Source organism: Brassica napus, chromosome A5 (genome assembly GCF_020379485.1).
Source record: "Brassica napus cultivar Da-Ae chromosome A5, Da-Ae, whole genome shotgun sequence".
NCBI classification, from domain to species: domain Eukaryota; kingdom Viridiplantae; phylum Streptophyta; class Magnoliopsida; order Brassicales; family Brassicaceae; genus Brassica; species Brassica napus.
Window position 1 is genome coordinate 4,302,032 of NC_063438.1, and position 18,750 is coordinate 4,320,781.

The 18,750-nt window shown below is 37.8% G+C and overlaps 3 protein-coding genes across 3 annotated transcripts; 2 read left to right on the plus strand and 1 right to left on the minus strand.

The window, feature by feature from the left end:
- Positions 1-1,036: 1,036 nt before the first annotated feature.
- LOC125609596 lies at positions 1,037-6,273 on the minus strand. Its single transcript, XM_048781121.1, has 3 exons — positions 6,238-6,273; positions 4,751-6,145; positions 1,037-4,537 (listed from the first exon to the last, which is right to left on the minus strand). The coding sequence occupies exons 1-3, from the start codon at positions 6,271-6,273 to the stop codon at positions 1,037-1,039; spliced, it is 4,932 nt and encodes a 1,643-aa protein (XP_048637078.1).
- Positions 6,274-6,741: 468 nt separating this feature from the next.
- On the plus strand, positions 6,742-9,833 carry LOC106454689. Its single transcript, XM_013896804.3, has 4 exons — positions 6,742-7,435; positions 7,653-8,043; positions 8,518-9,063; positions 9,388-9,833. Exons 1-4 carry the CDS (start codon positions 6,951-6,953, stop codon positions 9,499-9,501), a joined length of 1,536 nt encoding a protein of 511 aa, XP_013752258.2. The 5' UTR covers positions 6,742-6,950; the 3' UTR covers positions 9,502-9,833.
- A 4,435-nt stretch (positions 9,834-14,268) lies between these two features.
- LOC106451051 (L-type lectin-domain containing receptor kinase IV.1-like) lies at positions 14,269-16,668 on the plus strand. Its single transcript, XM_013892907.3, has one exon. It carries the CDS (start codon positions 14,519-14,521, stop codon positions 16,538-16,540), a length of 2,022 nt encoding a protein of 673 aa, XP_013748361.2. The 5' UTR covers positions 14,269-14,518; the 3' UTR covers positions 16,541-16,668.
- The last annotated feature ends 2,082 nt before the right edge of the window (positions 16,669-18,750 follow it).

Genomic DNA, 18,750 nt, shown 5'->3' on the forward strand with positions numbered 1-18,750 from the left:
TTATTTTAGAAAAAAATATATCTTAAAATAAAAAATCTAATTTTTTTTTTGTAAATTAATAACTTTATAAATTAATAATACCAAACTCTTGATATTGTTAATTTATAGAGTTTTTACTATATATCTATAAAAATATGGAAGATTGTGAGTTCTGCGAGGAAGTATGGAAGCTGGTCAGCATTACCAAACTTCACCTTTTTTGAACAGACACCCTCGTCAACTTGTTAACTAATTCCTCAGAATTGCACATGCAGAAGTCAATTGCTTGTCTAACTTTTTTCTTTTGATAATATGGAGTATCCCAAGGGCCGAACCTCAACCGATTAATTTTTTGGGATCTATCCACCAACGTTAGATAGACCCAGCTGTTCGCAATGGAAATTAGATATTCATGTCGTCTGGCCACACAAGCGGATAAATCTGAGTTTGAAAAATTTCGAGTCCAAGACGATTAACACATTTTCAAACCCCCAACTTGACCACACTTGTATAGTTAATATTTCTAGCTTTGGAAAAAAAGTAACCTTAATTAAGGTGCACAATAGTTTACCCATGACTTCTTTAGACAGAGCCGTCATGGGCCCAAGCGAAACAAGTTCATGTTTCCAGCCGTCATTTTATCAAGTATTTAACCGGCCATGGTTAAAACTGCCACTGGTCTAATGGTTATTTATGCACTAGCACTATGTCAGAGTCTAAGGTTCAAAATCCATTAAGTACAAAGTTTCTTTTTCAAAAAAATTTCCAGCCATTCTTTTTGTTTTGGGGCTTGTGGGTCTGTGGCTTTGAAAAGACGTAGGAATGGCTCTGCTTTGACATGTATACTATGTTTATATAAATTGATTGTAGCATTAGGGACACGCTCATTCCTTGTCAAGACCGTAAAAGCTTTTTTTTTTGCCAAAATGTGAATTTCATATTAATATGAGAAGAGTTTGTAATTGCTTACAAAAAGTTTTAGATAAAAGCTTGAGTCAGCCTTGGACAAAAAATAAAACAAAGCTGAGTCAACATAAGCATTTAAAAAACCGGGATGTTATTCAAACCGTAGCCATTGCTGCATAAGTGGGATAAAGGGCTTTAGTTTCCTTTTTCCCAGGATTGTATCCCTTATGAAGCGATCAAGGATTTTGAAAATAGCTGCTGGACTTCGAGTTTCACCATCATGTAGACGTCTATTCCTCTCAGTCCAGATGCTTGATATTGTTGCTTGAGCGACGAGTCGCTTGAGCGTTCGGCTTGTGACTGCATCTCGCATAGAAAACCAATCAGAGAGAGCAGTCCACGTGTGGAATGCTAGAGGATGATACCCGAGTCTCTGCATCACCAAATCCCATATTTCTTCACTGATCTCACAGCGCAGGAAGAGATGATCTCTGTTTTCCTCTTGCAAGTTGCAGAGACAGCAAAGGTGTGATACGTTCATACCCCATCTGGCCAAGCGAGACCTGGTAGGGAGGCGATCCTGATGTGCTATCCAAGAAGTGAAAGCATGCTTCGGTACATGGCCTTTGAACAAGATATTATTTGTCCATTGTTGGATTTGTCCTCTATTTCTGACCTCGTTCCATGTCTTGGTAGAGGAAAAATCTGTGAGTTCTTTACCGTCAACAACCCAAACGTATGCGTCTTCTGTTGTAGATAGCGAAGGTAGTTGCAGGGAAGTCAAGTAGATGTGAAGTTCCTCAGCTGCCTCAGAACGGGCACCCCGGATAATCCATCCTGCTCTGTTGCAAGCATCAGATACAGTTGCAGTTACTGGGATTTGGAGCTCTCTTGGCCCGCGATCCCCAAATCTGTGAAAGAGTGGCCCTAATGGAGTCCAACAATCATACCAGAAGCTTATGATCCTGCCGTTTCCCAACTTCGGTCTGAGAAAATGGGAAGCAAGACCTCGTAGAGAAAGAATTGATTTCCATGTTGAGGAAGTAGTCTTGCTTTCGTCAATGGTCCAGAAGTTTTCTCCTTTCAGACGGTATTCACGGGTCCATTCTGCCCAAAGTGAATCAGCATTTGAGAACAAGAACCATATCAGCTTCAGACATAATGTTTTGTTCCATCTACCAATGTCTCGCAGGCCAAGACCCCCTTCAGTCTTTGGAAGACAAACAATGTTCCATGAGACCTTTGAGATACATTTTTTCGTTTCACTGCCACCCCACAGGAAGCGAGAGCATAGACCTTCAATTTTTTTTATGCAACCTTTTGGGAGAATGAAAGCTGATGCCCAAAAGTTTATCATCCCATAAATAACAGAAGAGATAAGCTGTCTTCGCCCTGCAAACGTCAAAGCCTTGGCAGACCAGCAATTAAAATTACCTGAGATCTTTTCGAGCAATGGCCTGTAATCAGATAACCTCAACTTTCGATGCATCAGGGGCAAGCCTAAGTAGCGGATAGGCATTGAACCTATGGTGAAACCAAGGCTGGAGAGGCTTAAGGTTTCAACATTGTTCAAGCCAGCTGTAAACATTTCCGTCTTGCTTCTATTCATTCTCAGACCCGACCACTGAGCAAAAGCTTCCATTGTGTCCGCAATGCATTTGACAGAGTTGACAGTACCGTCCGAGAATATCATTAAATCATCAGCAAAAGATAGATGAGTAACCTTTACTGTCGAAGTATGCGGGTGATATCCAATGGACCCCTCTTCATATTTACTCTTCAGCATTTGTGTAAACACTTCCAGAGCCAAGACAAAGAGATAGGGAGATAACGGATCACCTTGTCTAAGCCCTCTAGTTCCCTTGAAGTATCCACATAACTCTCCGTTGATTGCCACAGAGAAGTGAGTCGTTGTCAAGCATTTTTTGATAAGAGTTCTGAAAAATGGAGGGAAATCCAGAGCTTCTAGCGTGAATAAGACAAAATCCCAGTCTAAAGTGTCGAAAGCCTTCTGAAGATCGACCTTGAGCATACATCGCTTAGATATTTTTTTCCAGTTGTAACCTGCTACAAGTTCTGTGGCTAACAGCACGTTCTCAACCAATAAACGGCCCGGTACGAAGGCTGACTGGGAGTTGGAGACCAGGGACGGGAGAAGAGCCTTTAGTCTGTTTGCAAGGAGCTTTGATGCCACTTTGTAGACTGTATTGCAACATGATATTGGCCTAAACTCTTTCAGACGATTGGCATTTGCCTTTTTTGGAACAAGAGTTAGGATAGTTGCATTCCACTGTTGAAGGAGTTCACCTGAAGTTAGAAATTCCTTTACAGCTTCAATCATATCACGCCCCACTGATTTCCAGTTACCTGTGAAGAACTCCGCTGGATACCCATCAGGGCCCGGTGATTTGTTCTTTGGTAGGGATAAGAACGCCCCTTGAATTTCTTGGTCTGAGAAAGGAGCTGAGAGAGAAGCGATAGCATCTATGGAACATCTTGCTTGTATCACCGATGCAATAGCAGATGGCGAAGAAGTAGTTGGAGTATTCATGCCGCCTAGGAGTTCCTTGAAGTAGTTTACAGCATGCTGTTTTATTTCCGGCAGAGAGTCAATGACGTAATCACTATCATCCAGAAGGAAAGCGATATGGTTCTGAGCTTGTCTTGTCTTTATGACTCTATGATAGAAAGCTGTGGGTGCATCTCCCTCAACATTCCACTGAATCCTGGAGTGTTGCCTCAAGAATTTATCCTCGGCTTTTGCCAAGCAAAGCCATTTAAAGTGTGCTTTGCGCTCAGCTTCTGAGGATACAGTAGATGGGGCTGATAAGGTTACTTGCTGGCATCTTGTAAGATCATCAAAAGCTTCTTGCACTCGAGTTTCAATGCCAGAAAAATTTTCTTTACTGAATGAGCGAATAATACCCTTCAGTTCTTTCATCTTCTTTGAGACGCATAGCTGTCTCGACCCATGAAATGGCAGAGCATTCCAGGAAGAGGATATGAGTTTCTCGAAATCAGGGTGACTGTTTAAGTGAGCAAAGAACTTGAATGGTCTTTTCTGAGGAGGTTTGTGCTGGTCTAAGAAAACGCAGCAAGAGCTATGGTCTGAAATTCCGGGATCACCAAAGACTCCAATAGACTCCGGGTATTTATCCATCCATTCTTCGTTACACAAGATCCTGTCCAATTTTTTGGATACATGAGAGTTGGACCAAGTGAAGCTATTACCACAGAATTGAAGGTCAGACAACGAACATCTCTGAATACAATCGCGGAAATCTCGCATTCCCCTTTTAGAAGAGAACTGATCAGCAGTGGAGTGTTCTGTGGGATATATGATTTCGTTAAAATCACCCATTACTAACCAAGGGAGACTGTTGTAAGGTGGAGAGCAAGCAGCTGCCTCAATCTCTTCCCATAGTAATCTTCTTTCTTTTTTACAATTTGAGCCGTAGACAAACGATACTCCAAATTCATGCTGATGAGGGAGTTTCACAGAACAAGAGACCATTTGGAGAGTTTTCCTGATAATTTTGACTTGGACAGGAGCCTTCCAGACTATCCATATCTTCCCGAGGCTGGAGAAATCATAGTTCCCCTCAAGAGACCAACCCGGTAGAATACTATTACTAATAGATAATGATTTATCCTGCTGTACATGAGTCTCAACGAGACATCCAAAACTAGGATTATTCTTCCGAACCCATTTCCTAAAACCACGCCGCTTTACAGGGTCATTTATTCCTCTTATATTCCAACAAAAAATATCCATAAGAGGGAGAAAAATTCAGAGGATTAGAGGGCCCCTGCCCCTAGCTTTTTCCTTCGCTTTTGACTGTTTCAGCATTCTCTTAGAGAATACCTCTATGAATTGATCACTGCTATCATCAGAGTTACTTTCGTCTCCAGAGATAGAAGTATATGATGAAGAGCCATTACTAGATTTCTCAATGTCTGTAGGGCGAGGTGAACATGTTAGATCAACGTAAATGCTACCCTCACGCAGATCATACTCCACTGTTGTCGTATGAGCAACTTTACCGGTGCCAGGCTGCTGGACAAGGGTATCAGTAGGAGGTTGAGTGACAATTTGTTGCTTGTGAGGAGTATCATTTGTCTGAGAAGGCATGATTGGGTTGTCCTGTGCCTTGATACCAACTTGTCTGTATACCAAATTTGGCTGAGGGACGATGGGCAATAAGCTTTTTATAGGTGCTTTACCTTTGCGCTTCTCATTCCCGTGAGAGACATGATTTGTTCTCGGACAAGCAGTTGTTTCATGTCTAACTGAATTGCAAGTTGTACATGTTTTTGGTGCTGCCTTACATCGCAAGATTGTGTGACCAAATTTCTTGCAGTAGGAGCATAAGGAAGGTAGCCAAGGGCTCGAGACTCCAATTCTCCTTGTGTCTCCACTCTCAAAACGGGCGTTGACAAATTCTGGGAGCGGCTTGCGCGGGTCAATCACAGTGTAAACCTTAGCAACTTCTATGTTGGTAAGATTTTCAGTGGAAGGGTGTAAGCACACTGGATGGCCAACAATTCCAGCTATCTCTTGAAGGGCGTCACCGTTGAAGAACTGGAGAGGAACTCCAGTGAGTTCCAGCCATACAGGGACCATATCTAGCTCAGGTTTTGCTTGCTGAATTCCAGGTGACCACTTGGCCACAAACATGGTCTGGCCATCAATTTGCCATAGGCTCTGGCTCAGTATCCGACGTCGAGCATTAGGGTCTGGGACACGGAATAGAAAGGCATTGCCTTCCATTTTATTCACCGTTATATCTCGCTTTTGTCGACTCCAGATACCATTAACAATGGCGTGGACGGCAGCACGAGCTGGTGGTTCATCGTAAAACTGGCCAAGGATGAAGTATTCCCATGCTCTTTTGTTCTTCTCGACAACAGAGTTTGGTATTGTAACACACCTCTCTCCAGAATCCAGGTAGTATGGAGTCTCCTTAGGTTGAAGTTTTACAGTCGAGTTTTTTACGAAACCTTTCCAGATTTCCGCCGGGTTTTTCTGCTCCGTTGGTGGAGGAGATGAGGTTCTGTCTGAGGAAGCATGATTTTTACTTTCCGCAGGAATATTGCTCTGTTTTTGGGCGCTAGGTACAGAAGGAGTTTCTGTAGCTAGAGTTTTTGAATTGGGGGTTTCGACTTTCTCAACCAGATCTGAACTAGAAATAGTCTTGTCTGGTACAGAGGAGTGGGTTGACTGAGCGGCAACGCCGGCCAGAGAAGAATCGGAGAGATCCTTTTGTTTAACGGCTGAAAAGAATCAGGCGTTTTCGATTTTGCGGGAGTATCTGAGGTGATAGGTTTGGTCGATCCAGTGGGGATACGGACCGGAGGTTTATTTTTCTGGCGTTTTTTTCTGGTCATGTCGCCGGAGGGGTGGGGCCGCCGCCGAGAACGGCGACGGAGGAGAAAAGAAAGGGTTCGCAGCTTGAGAGAGTTTGACCGTACAGAAGTGGTCTGCACGCGTCCTTCTAAAAATCTTAACAATGCGTAATACTTCAAGACCGTAAAAGCTGCAAAACCATATCTCTCTAGTCTCTTGTTCATATATATGAAATGCAATCTCCCTGCTCTAATTAGCTTTTTGTATACTTGTCAACTTTGTGCGATGTTCTGGTGAAATAAATTTAGGTTTATCCACATTCTTTTTTCTAAAATTATTTGGTTGACACTAGGCTTTTTGCGTAAATCAAATTCACAATTTATCCACACACAAAAACAATGTTTTTCTTGTTCGATAAAAGTATTTTATTTTTCTCTTAAGAAAAATTTGATGACAGCATCTTAACTAACAAGATTTGGTTACCCGAGATCATATATTTGATTAACTAAAATAAAGGAGTAAGAATATTCGTTGAATATGGACTTTCTCGATTTATATCTCAACAGGTAAAGATAAAGTCTGAGCTATTTTTAACTAAACCCTATTCGTATCATACTTATAAAGAACAAAAGTAATATCCAGCCTCGCGTTGTAATATCAACCCACATAACAACGTTCATACACAATAACTCAATCTTATACCTTCACCAAAAAAACGATGGCCATCTTCGACCCGTTTAAGCTCCGCCACAAACCACCGTCAATTTTCCCGACGACTGTTAAAACAGGTCATGTTTTTTCCGTCGTGGCCAAGTTCTTTTTTACCATATGCACCTTAATATCCGTTGCTATGATCTTCTCATACATCATCTTCTCCGGTTGCTCCGATTACCAACGTATTGCCGACCACCGCCGCTTTGGCCGTGACAATGTGATCTCAACTACCAACTCCTCCTCTTCGGCCATCGGCCAGAAAAATCAGTCCTCAGAAGCTACCGATATCTCCCACATATTTTTCGGGATTGGTGGCTCCATTCAAACGTGGAGAGAACGCAGCCGCTACACTGAGCTCTGGTGGCGACCAAACGACACTCGCGGATTTGTCTGGCTTGACGAGGAACCGCCTCTTAACATGACATGGCTCCCGACTTATCCACCGTACAAAGTCTCGGAGGACACCTCCCGTTTCAATTACACTTGCTGGTATAAGCTACGACTACTTCAATTATTAACCTAATCATGTAAACCAATTGTTTTTAGTCAAAGTAGTATATTAAACCAACTAAACCGGCCGTGGATATAGGTTTGGGATAAATTAGATTTTTTTTTACTGAGGTAGATCCTTAATCAGTTGAAATTGTGACAATCTATTAGAATGAATATTAATTTTATTGATCTGATTTTTTCCTTGGTTTAAAAGGTATGGTACAAGATCAGCTATACGAATGGCGAGAATCATCAAAGAGAGTTTTGACCTAGGGTTAACGAACGTAAGATGGTTCGTGATGGGTGACGACGACACCGTTTTCTTTGTAGACAATCTTATAACAGTTCTCAGTAAGTACGACCACAATCAAATGTATTACATCGGAGGAAATTCGGAGAGTGTTGAACAATCCATAGTTCACTCCTACGCCATGGCTTACGGTGGCGGAGGGATTGCAATTAGCTACCCATTGGCTGTCGAGCTTGTAAAAATACTCGACGGATGTATTGATCGGTACGCATCGTTATATGGATCTGACCAGAAAATAGAAGCTTGTATTAGTGGGATTGGTGTTCCATTGACCAAGGAACTAGGGTTTCATCAGGTACGTTTGGCAATTTTCCTTTTTTCTAGTTACTTGAAATTTAATAAATAACCTAATGGAAATTCACTTATTTACAACCTAAATTTTAGGCTTTTAGCTATGAAATTAAAATTATATTCCCCGTCAAAGACTGCAGTTTCTTGATTTGAATATTCTCAGTTTCAAATTTCAAATGTTCAAATATCTTATTTAAAACTTTTAAAATAGCCAACTAAAGATTTCATCAGCTCGATAATTTGAAATTTAAATTTGCAATAGTTGAGAAAGTCCATATATTTTTTCGTTAAGTAATAATTCCTTGCTAGATTTAGAAATATAATATACCGATTATGGGAATCGTATAATACACTAATCATTTTAGTTCCATAATAAATTACTCGTGCCATATTTGGTGTAACTATATATGTTAAATTTCTATAATTTTGATACCACAATATCGGGATTTAATGATTTTCTTTGCATGGTCAAATCCAGATTGACATACGTGGCAATCCGTACGGTATACTGGCTGCGCATCCAGTGGCTCCACTGGTATCGCTCCACCACCTCGACTACGTTGACCCAATTTTCCCGGCGTCAACACAAATCGACGCCCTAAGAAGACTCATATCCTCCTACAAAACGGATCCAAGTCGGATCCTCCAGCACAGCTTCTGCCATGACCAGACCCGGAACTGGTCTGTCTCCGTTTCTTGGGGCTACACTATTCAGATTTATCCGTCTCTAGTCACTGCTAGAGAGCTTGAGACGCCGTTCCTTACGTTCAAGTCGTGGCGGACGTCGAGTTCCGAGCCTTTCACGTTCGATACCCGACCCATCAGCGAAGATCCTTGCGAGAGACCAATTGTTTATTTCCTAGACCGAGTATATGAAGTAGGGTCGAATCAGACTCTTACGACTTATCGGAAGCATGTTGAAGTGAGCGACGCGCAATGTGAATCTCCCGAGTATTCTCGTGTAAGTTCCGTCGAGTTCATCGACATCTCTCTTGCTAAATGGATGCCTGCTCTCTGGAAAATGGTGAGTACAAATTTAAAATTCGCATATATATATATATACATAACATATAAGTCCATGCATTGTCTATAACAAGATTATAGAGATTAAAACCGTGATAGAACCAAAAAGAGAGTATTAGATATAAAATGACCGATCAAATAACTTTCAAAGATATAGTATGAGCCATACATTAATTGCGAAAAATTATAATCGTGATTTATTCCTAGTCGTAGTAGTGTTTGAGAAGATGCGTCTTGACTTATAGTTAGTATAACTTCTGCATTAGTTTTTTATTTAAAATATATTTGATTATCTTATATATTCTTACGTGATGGGGGTTTGCAGGCACCACGTAGGCAATCTTGTGAAATTATCAACGGCAAAGAAGACTCGGAATACGTAATCAATGTCAAGATACGGCATTTTAATCCTTTCGAAAGTGTATCTCCTCAGTCCTAGCATCCGAGCGAAAATGATCTAAAGGTTTTGAAGTTTGACAAAGTGGATCGACTCTATCGTCTCACCTCAAGAGGAAATGACCGACAGTTTTCTCAAAGTTTATGTAAATATTATCTAACCTACAGTCCGAACTTGGATAAAGTCAAAGGCACACGGATTATTAGTGTTTAGCATTTTATCTTAAACATAATGAACACAGGATTTGGCAGAATGTATTTATTTATAAACACACTATTGCAACAGCTTAGTGCATAGCCCACTAAAAAGTAAGTTATATTGCTTTAAAACACTATTGCAACAACTTACTGCAAAGCCCATAAAGAGTTTGTCCACTTGCTTCAAAGTTCAAACACATGCCATCCGCAGTGGGCGGTATTTTCACTGTTTCTCAGTAATAAAGTAGTCTTTTTTTTTTGTTCAACTCAGTAATAAAGTAGTATAAGGCTTCGAATAGTGACATTCGTCTCGCACCGCCCCGCAGTTAACAGTAACAAAAATCTCTACATATATTATATATCTATACATTTTTATAACTGTTAGAACGGCACCGCAGTTGAACCGCTTGTTCCGCACCGCTCAAACCGCAGTCACCATTCGGAGTAAGAAATGGAAAAACATATGAGAGAGGAGAGAGACGATTGTTCGAGAAAAAATAAGGTTAGAGTTGTAAGAGACTGCTGTGACGAATCTATTACTCTAACTAGATTTTTTAACAGCGGATAAAATATTATATGTATTTCTCAATTCTAAAAAATAATGTATAATATTATATTACATTATTTAAAGAATATAAAATAAGACTACATAACATAAATATATTTTTTTAAAAAAATTCTCGAAATCACTATATATGTTTTTTTATTGTTGTACTTGATTCATATATTTACATAGATATTTGTGATAGATGAATAACTATATTTTTATTATCATTAAATAATATATATTTATTATGTAATATAAGAAAAATGAAATTATTTAATTTTTAAACAAACTTGTCTCATGTTGGGGACTCGGTTATAGACATATTATATTCGAAGGAGACAGTTTTACAGTTATCAATCTTTTTAACAGTCAAGAAACAAATCTAAATATTAAAACAATATCTCATACGATCTCTTTGTGAAATAATTGTTCTGAAAAAATTGAATTTATGCCTCTAAAAGGACTGGAAATGGATATGCAGATGTGTTATCTAAGTCAGTTTTACAAAATACTATTCACAGTTCATATATCATTTATGTCCATCCTATTTTTTTGTCTATCATTTTTTAAACATCTTGAAATAACTGATGCTAATTAATAATAAATTTTTGGCTAACAAAAAAAAAATCAAATTTGTCTAATTATCTCTTAAATATTTTATTAATATTGTCTAAGAAACTTTCAAGTGATATCATAGTTTAATTTTTATTAGTTTTTTTGTTAATTTTAAGAGTTTTTTGAATTTAAGATTTTTTGCCATATTAAGCTTTTATTTTTTTCACAAAATTGATATATATATATATATCATAAAAATTACCATCAAATCAGTTTTACTTATTTATTATTTTATTTTTAATGAAAATACACTTTTTAAATAATTCAATTTAAAATAAAATTATATATTAATTTGTTGTATTCTAACAATTTGATTGATTTAATTAATTTTTTTTGGTGGATAACTTAAACAAATTTCATATGAATCGGGGAAAGCAAGCTTATGTTGTTATATTATATTTATTTGTGTATATAGAATCTATATATAATGCTAGTGTAATAAAGAAAAAACATTATTTTTTTTGTAACTTCAAAAGATACATTATTACAATTTGAAATTAATCAAAATTGAATAAAATGGTAATTAAATATTTGTAAATCTAATTGTTTTTTTATCTTGTTTAGTTAGATTCTCATGAAAATAAATCGATAGGTTAAACAAATGTTTCAAAATTTGTTGTGTTATTGTTTTATCTATAAATTACAAAATTTATTGAATTGATATATTTAATTATTGCATCCTTAAATAATATTTTATTAAGACATTAGAGAACTATGTTTTGAGTTGTTTTGTCAAAATTGTACAAAAATCTATGATTTTTCATATTTGTCACGAAAATTTATCTGTTAAACTTACTTTTACAAAATTCTTAACTTTGTCACAAAAAAAAAATCTATGATTTTTCATATTTGTCAATGTTCTTATACTTTCAAAGAATATATTAGCTTAGTCACTTACTTATTTGTTTTTACAAAACAAAGTATCGGAGTCTTGAAAGTTGAATTCATATTATTGTAACTGTACATAAGACTTTGTGATTACATACTTAGTGATTCTTGTGTATGTGTCCAAGAAAGTTTCAATGGCTTAGTGGTAACTGGAAAATTTATATGTTAAACTTACTTTTACAAAATTATTAACTTTGTCACGAAAACAAAAAATCTATGCTTTTTCATATTTGTCAATGTTCTCACACTTTCAAAGAATATATTAGCTTAATCACTTACTTATTTTTTTTTTACAAAACAAAGTATCGGAGTCTTGAAAGTTGAATTCATATTATGGTAATTGTACATAAGAGTTTGTGATTACATACTTAGTGATTCTTGTATATGTGTCCAAAAAAATTTCAATGGCTTAGTGGTAACTGCATTATATTTATGTCATACTAATCCGAGTTCGATCATTTCTTTCGCATTGTTTTTTCACTTTTTACGAAAAAATAAATGAGATGACGTGAAAACTTCGGACTTTCTGATTGATTGATTTTCCTATCTTACGTAGACAGCTTATTTGAGGCTTATATTCCCTTTATCTAAAAATTAAAGAAAAAAATAAGTATATATTGAGAGACGTAGAAAGTCTTTTCCCTTGTTGATATCTTTACTGCAACGATTTAGACCATGATTAACTTTAGTTTTTTTAACTGGATTTAGATTTTAACTAAGAAAAACTAAAAACTGTCTCTTAAATAAGAGATATAAGAACCGTCTATTGATCGAAAAGTATAAAAAAAACAAAAAATATCAAATTATAAGATAATAATTCCGGCTAACAGACCGGGGTTAATCATGCCCTTAGCTTGGCACAAACCTCCACGTACGTTAACAGTTTAACACCAATCTTTTGTTTCTTTTTTTGTAAAAGGGCATAAATTAACACCAATCTTATCTCTTCAAGTTCACTATTTCCCCGTGATTCGAGCGTCTACGGTAGCAGACTCGTCAACACTGGAAGAATTAGTCCAGATGACTCGCTTATAGTCATATTTAAAACATACTGTACTGCATTTCCGTTACAAAAGAACAATAAATGTTTTGAAAAAATTCATTCTTATCTCTATTTTAACATCTTTCTAGCACAACCGGCGTGATAAACTCTTGTCTCCAAAGTTCAAACCATAACACAAGGCTGATGAGAGACGTCTTTGTTTGCATTCGGACAATCTAACGCTAGACTCCAGTAGATCAAAAGAAAAGATTCACATAGTTGACTTAGAAGCTTATCTAGTCATCAGAACTCAGAAGCGTTCTAACCATAACACAAGGCTGATGAGAGACGACTTTGTTTTCTTAACTGGATTTACAAAATCAACGCTTATCTAGTCATCAGAACTCAGAAGCTTCCAAGACTGGAGTGGACCCCTGGCTAGTCTATATATTTTGACCTGTTGTGCAATAACCTCGTGGGTCCCAATCTGTCATTAAGGTCATTTCCATCCCACCTAATTCATCATTATGGTAAAATGCTACACCCTAAATTACTAAAATAAAAAGTTGGCATAAAATAGAAAAGAACAGATTCACATGGTAGTATGGTACAATGATTTTAAAGTAAAAAGGTTGGCAATTATATATAAGTATAATTTAAGAATCATCTTAGCCTTTCAAGGTGCTATATATAATCATATCATAACTTATTACCAATTGTTATTTAAAAAAAATATAATCTCCACTTAAACCTTCTCGTGATCGATAATATTATTAAAAGAGTTAAACCTTTTTGTAGGTGCGTATATTTCAACTGTTTAGTTGCGGTAAGTATCACATGTCTTCAAACCATTCGGTTTTCCTCTACACTAGTAATTCATTACAAATTAAAAGTAAAAGATTTGTTTCATCAACCACAAGAAAAAAGAGGTGTGGAGTTATGTCGTCGGCAGGAAAATTGAGAACATGTTTGTGTCCACATAAATGTTCGAGTAGAATTATATTCCCAGATAACGTTGTTTGCCCAATTACTACGTGTGTTCCATTATCACTTTCACATTACAATTTCTGGAAATGTTGAGACTTGAAAGTAAGTCGTTCTATTTTGGCATATTAGACGACTGTGAGTCTGTGATAGCATGTGATATCAACTCAAATAATAGATGCAGTGCAGTGTACTGTGTATCCAAAACCAAATTAAATTATTCTGATGTCATCCTTACCTAATCATCCATTTGTATGTTTATCTAGGTAAAGATCAAATTTAAATGGGCAAATTACTTCATAATGATTACACATACTATTAGTTGAATTATGACATCGTATGAAACATACTACCAAGTGATGTGAGCTTTCACGTTGACACACACAAACAAACTACTGATCCTCATGTGACGTTAGCTTACAAGTTACAACTAGAAACTCTTTAAAAAAAACTGCTGACTCTAATAGTCCAATCTTCTATCACCAGCCATAAATAGATATAGGTTGATAAAACAATGGTGCATAATACCTTCAATATTTTAAACAAAACATCCTTATTGTTACGGCATCACGAGCGTGATAGATGGCATTAAAATGTTATTTAAATTTCAAACAAGCTTTAAATCTTGGAAGATAAAACACATATCACCTACCTTGATTAAATTTCTCAATCACGAGCATTCCCCCACAAAGAAAAAAAAACAAAGTAATTTTCTAGAAATAAAGAAAAACAATAATAAAAAGACGACTTTTCCACTCTCTCCCACCATAAATTATCTTTCTTTCTTCACTAAAAAAAATATCCAAAGGGAATCTGAAACAGAGCAACAAAAACACAGAGGAAGCCATGTTCTTGAAGCTTCTCACCATCTTCTTCTTGAACCTCCTCTTCCAAGAAACATCTTCTCAAAGAACCAACTTCACTCACAACGGCTTCTCTCCACAACCCACTGACTTATCCCTCCAAGGGATCACCACCGTCACACAAAACGGTCTCCTCCTCCTAACCAACTTCACCGTCCAAAAAACCGGCCACGCCTTCCTAACCAAACCAATCCGGTTCAAAGACTCACCAAACGCCTCCGCCTTCTCCTTCTCCACAACCTTCGTCTTCGCCATCCACTCTCAGATCCCCATACTCAGCGGCCACGGCATCGCCTTCACCATCGCTCCTCAACCGAGCCTCCCCGACGCAACGGCGAGCCAGTACATCGGTCTCTTCAACATCTTAAACAACGGCAACGCCACAAACAACGTCTTCGCCGTCGAGCTGGACACGATCAGGAGCACTGAGTTTAACGACACAGACGACAACCACGTGGGGATCGATATCAATAGCTTACAGTCAGAGAGCGCTGCGCACGCTGGGTGGTGGGACGAGAAGGGAGAGTACAAGAACCTGACCTTGATCAGTCGCAAGCCGATGCAAGTTTGGGTTGACTACGACGGTCGGACGCATAAGATCGACGTGAGGATGGCTCCCTTCAACGAGGATAAACCTAGGAGGGTGCTCGTGTCGGCTGTGAGAGATCTTTCTAATGTTCTGCTCCCAGACATGTACGTGGGGTTCTCTTCCGCGACCGGTTCTGTTCTGTCGGAGCATTATATCCTCGGGTGGAGTTTTGGTGTGAACATGGACGCTCCTTCTTTGTCTCTGTCAAGGCTTCCGAAGCTTCCTCGGTTCGTGCCGAGGAAGATTTCGGATTTTTTCAAGATCGGTATGCCTTTGATCTCTCTGTTTTTGATCTTCTCCGTGATCTTCCTCGTCTGCTTCATCGTGAGGCGGAGGAGGAAGTTCGCGGAGGAGCACGAGGAATGGGAGAAAGAGTTTGGTAAGAACAGGTTCAGGTACAAGGACTTGTACTACGCCACCAAAGGGTTCAAGGAGAAGGACCTTCTTGGGTCCGGCGGGTTCGGGAGCGTTTACAAAGGTGTGATGCCTGGGACGAAGCTGGAGATCGCTGTGAAGAAAGTGTCTCACGAGTCTAGGCAAGGGATGAAACAGTTTGTGGCTGAGATCGTGAGTATTGGTCGGATGAGTCATCGGAACTTGGTACCTCTCTTGGGGTATTGTCGCCGTAAAGGTGAGCTTCTTCTCGTCTACGACTTCATGCCTAATGGAAGCTTGGATAGGTACTTGTACAACAAGCCAGAGGTGACGCTCAACTGGAAACAGAGGATCAATGTGATTCTCGGCGTTGCTTCTGGATTGTTCTACCTTCATGAGGAGTGGGAGCAAGTGGTGATTCATCGAGATGTTAAAGCGAGTAACGTCTTGTTAGATGGAGATCTCAACGGTAGACTTGGAGATTTCGGTTTAGCTAGGTTGTATGATCACGGGTCGGATCCTCAGACCACTCACGTTGTCGGAACGTTGGGGTACTTAGCTCCAGAACACACCAGGACAGGACGTGCCACGACGGCGACCGATGTTTTTGCGTTTGGGGCGTTCTTACTAGAAGTTGGATGTGGTAGACGTCCTATCGAGATTCAGCACGAGACGGACGAGACGTTCTTGCTTGTGGATTGGGTGTTCGGGTTGTGGAACAAGGGTAACATCTTGGATTCTGTAGATCCTAATATGGGTTCTGAGTATGATCAAAAAGAGGTTGAAATGGTTTTGAAGCTAGGTCTCTTGTGCTCTCACCCTGACCCAAGGGCTAGACCGAGTATGAGACAAGTGTTACAATATCTAAGAGGAGATGCAAAGTTACCGGATTTGTCTCCTTTGGATCTGTCCGGGAGTGGGATGATGTTGGGGGTCCAAGATGGGTTTAGTGAATTAGGAATGTCGTATTCGTCTTCAGTCTTTAAAGGGTTTACTGGTGGATCTTCTATAGCTGATTCTCTACTCTCTGGTGGGAGGTGAGTGTTTTGAATCCTAGTATGGTTTTTGTGTGTGTTTGTATTTCATATGTAACTGGAGACTTTTCGGACGATATGTGTAATGTAAATGAGTATATATATGATAATGTCAAATAACCTTTTCTTTTTTAATGAATAATAAATTTATTCAAGACAAATAAACACTTTTGTACGTGCCATTGTTCGATGAAAAGTAGATATTTTTGAGCTACTTTAGAACTTTTCTTCCATCTTCTCCATCACTTTCATCTTGTAGCAAACCAAATTCCCATGGCTTTGCTATATCTTCTGTTATCATATGCCTGCGGCTGCTCACCATGTCTCCTACCATTCCTTTCTCTCCAAACTGAATAAAGAACCGTTTGGAAGGTATATTGAATGAGAAACAGCGTCATACTGTCCCGAGTCGTGTCAGTAATAAGAACCAGAAGCTGATTCCAGTTACTTGTATAGCTCGTTCCTATGAGTTTTTTTGCCAACCCACGCCAAATCGTTTCAGAATAAGTGCAGCCAAAGAATAAATGGTCCCTCGTTTCCAATGGGCCTTTGCAAAGAACAGAAGTAGCATCGACCCGTGGGTTCCATCGTTTTATTCTTTCCCCTGTTTCAAATAACTTTAGCTTTTCTTTAAAGAAGGTTTTAGACCAAGGTCTTCAAGATGATACATACATACATGCATTAGATATAGAATCTAAAATAAGTAAATAGATTCGATCCAGTGACCATGTAATTATCTAGCCTTAGGAAGTGTTCTTTGTGCAATGTGCTTCTGCTTCTGACATATTTACTATTTAGGGAACTCATCATTCTGTTCAGAAAGTCTTCACTTTTGTGTTTAGAAAAATGTGTTGTTTGGTGACAACGAAAGCTCTTATGGGGTCTCTCTTCTTCTGGGACGTCAAAGCCAGCAACATCTTGTTAGTGCAGGGAACGTTAAAGATCTGGGTCTTGAGTTTGGCCCAAAGAGGTCAAAATGGGGTTAAACTAGGTTTCGTGTACTCTCATTCCAGCCCACGGGCTAGGATCAAGTATGAGATCAAGTACTACATTATATAAGAGGAGATGAAAGTTACCAGTTTTAAATCCGATGGACTTCACCGAAAGCCGGAAGTGCTACATTAATTCGCAATCTTGATGCACTATATGGGTGTTTATTTTATTCCATCGTAAATACCATTTATTTAACTTAATTCCGTTAAAGTAGTGAAGCTTTGTCTGAAAGAGACCAAAAGTAAATCGTGTAAAATATTCCAACCAAACATTATTTAAAGAACTAGTTTCATTTGGCTTTTAGTATATAATATGATTTTGTTACATTAAATCAAATTGTACTTTATAAGATAATTCATTTAAAAATACGTATTCTGGGCCAAAAAAATAAATAGTGTCATTTATATTTCTTTTTGGTTTGAAATACAAAATTATGAAAAATAACTCATAAAAAATTGTCAGTTCGCTCGAAGAGTCCAATGGGGGTGTAGTTCAACTATGTGGTTGGAGTGATTCATATTTTAGCGAGTTCTTAAAATATTTTAGGTGAATTTGAAAATTTGATAAGATTTTTGTTAAATTATCCTAAATTTTCATCTAAAACTATGAGATTTAATTTTTAATTTCTACTCAAACACTCAAATAACACTTGAATTATTATAAATTCTACAAGTTATTTTTTCCAATAATAGTAAATTTCAGAATATTTTATAAGATGGTAATTTTCATAAAAATTATATTTGCATAACAGTGGATTTGTCATTTTAGTACAAATCACTTTTAAACTTTTTATTGAATACGTCCTTTTAAGAGAAACATAGGTCAGATATATTGAATTAATTTCTATTAACAATTAAAACAAATACAAATTGTATAACTCAAAGATATATAAATTGTAGCAGTTTGGATGATTTTTGTATTCGCATTTTCACAACTTGCATACTATGTAGTTGGCGTGTTCTGTATAATAATACGACGAGTAACTATGGAGAATTGATAGGTGATTAATGGTTGCAAGCTGGAAAAACTATGGAGAACTGATAGGTGCTTGTCTTTGGTCTTTAATGATTAGTTTGTTACTGTTTTAGGCTTTTCTTTCTTTGATTAGTGTTTCTATCAAAATGGTATAATCTCTTTGTGTTGTACTTAGAACCATTTCAAACTTATTAGTTTACATAAAAAAACTCTCTAATTGGAGCTTTTGTTACTTTAAAATTCGTCTTT